The sequence below is a fragment of the Pteropus alecto genome, unplaced genomic scaffold, assembly GCF_000325575.1.
Source record: "Pteropus alecto unplaced genomic scaffold, ASM32557v1 scaffold44, whole genome shotgun sequence".
NCBI classification, from domain to species: domain Eukaryota; kingdom Metazoa; phylum Chordata; class Mammalia; order Chiroptera; family Pteropodidae; genus Pteropus; species Pteropus alecto.
Genome location: NW_006436812.1, coordinates 6,930,276 through 6,931,827, shown reverse-complemented (window position 1 = coordinate 6,931,827; position 1,552 = coordinate 6,930,276). Strand labels below are relative to the sequence as shown.

Sequence of the window (1,552 nt, the reverse complement as noted above, 5' to 3'; positions counted from 1 at the left end):
GGGCTCGGCCCGCCTGGCCCCGTGGCCGGCCTGAGCGCCGGACAGTCTCCGGGAGCCTCTTACCTGCTGCCGAAGCAGGCCGCCTACCCAGAGCCCGAACCTAACCCCGACTGCGACCGGCAGCTGCCAGAACTCGGCCCGCTTTTTCCCTGGACTAAAGAGCCAGAGGATTATGGCTCCCCAAGTTGCCGGGAGAGCGCGTCGCTCCTCGCGCAGGACCTCAGCCACAGCCACCACAGGAGGGGCGAGGTCGACTTCTTCCCTTCCTTCCCCTCGCCCACGGTGGGCGAGTTGATGCTGGAGGTGGGTCCTGGGGACGGGGACCGGCCCCCGGACTTAAGCCAGACCTGCTCCCTCACGAGCGAGCCCGCAGGGTATCCGGAGGACGGCTCCCGACTCCGAGCCGTGTTTGACGCCCTAGACGGGGATGGAGACGGCTTCGTCCGCATCGAGGACTTCGTCCAGTTCGCCACGGTCTATGGAGCAGAGCAGGTAACTCGACGAGCGCGCCCGGGCCCGTAGCGTGGGAGCCTGGCCCTGCGCGCCTCCTCCCGGCGGACGCGGTCCGTTGTGGTTGGGAGTGACTGCGAGCTTAAGACCAGTGGTCTGCGTGTTCTTTTTATTCACTTCTTCTGCCATCGCTTCTGTCCTTTAAAGCTCCTCTTCTTTAAAGGGGTACTATCCTAGGGAGTCAGTTTCTTTCCCTGTCTTCCACCCCCGCCCTCCCACGTCACACGAGCTGGATCTTTCCTAAACCGAAGGAGTTCCTGGCGTGGGGAAATGGCCCCCGCTGCCTGTTAGAAATGCCCCCAAATGAAGAAGTGCCCAGCGGTTTCTCCAATTGAGGGCCCAGGTCTGACTTGGCTGAAGTAATTCACTCCTTCATACCGCAAAGGCCAGGCTGTGCTTGGCCGCTTAAGATCATGCTAATAGATACCTTTTTGGCATATATTCTATGCAGACTCATCTTTGATTGCTTGAGAGACAATGAACACTTAAAAGTTTCACTTCTGTACCTTCTCTGCAGAAGGGAAGGGAATATACCCCAGAGGGAAGGGAATGAGCCTGAGAGCACCGTAGTGAATACAATCTCCAGCAGAACTCCTTCAGGGCCACCTACACTCATGTAGGAGAGGTGAGACAAGTAGACAGGCATCCACGGGAGTGCACAGGTGCAATGTGGCAGGGGTCCCATGCAGCCTCCAGGGGCTGCAGCTGCTTTGGTGGAAGAGGGTGCGCCTCAAGATCCAGCCCTTTCCTCTATCTCAGCACTTACGAAAGTTTAGGTGGAGACTGTGTGTGTTCTGCTAATAACTTGGTGTTCTGGTGTTCACTTTTAAATATTTTGGTTAGTAGTAGGAAATCATTAAAATACTGATCTCGTGGTTTTGTATTTTATTGACTTCTCACACATGCAAACATTTGTTAAGTGGGTGTTCGAGTACATATGCATGTTTAAGCCAAGAGGTAAAATTGACACTCTGCAATTAAGTGTGTCAGTCATAACATTAAGAACCTTTGTAAGTGATCCATGTGTGGACTCCCCCCCCCC

At 55.3% G+C, this 1,552-nt stretch overlaps 1 protein-coding gene across 1 annotated transcript in view; it reads left to right on the top strand.

The window, feature by feature from the left end:
- The first annotated feature begins 6 nt into the window (after positions 1-6).
- Positions 7-1,552, top strand: part of RAB11FIP3 (RAB11 family interacting protein 3) — a 75,829-nt gene continuing 74,283 nt past the window's right edge. The window contains exon 1 of the mRNA XM_015591216.2: positions 7-492. Within this exon, the coding sequence (XP_015446702.1) occupies positions 295-492 (198 nt within the window). The 5' untranslated portion in view covers positions 7-294. The remainder of the gene's footprint in view (positions 493-1,552) is intronic.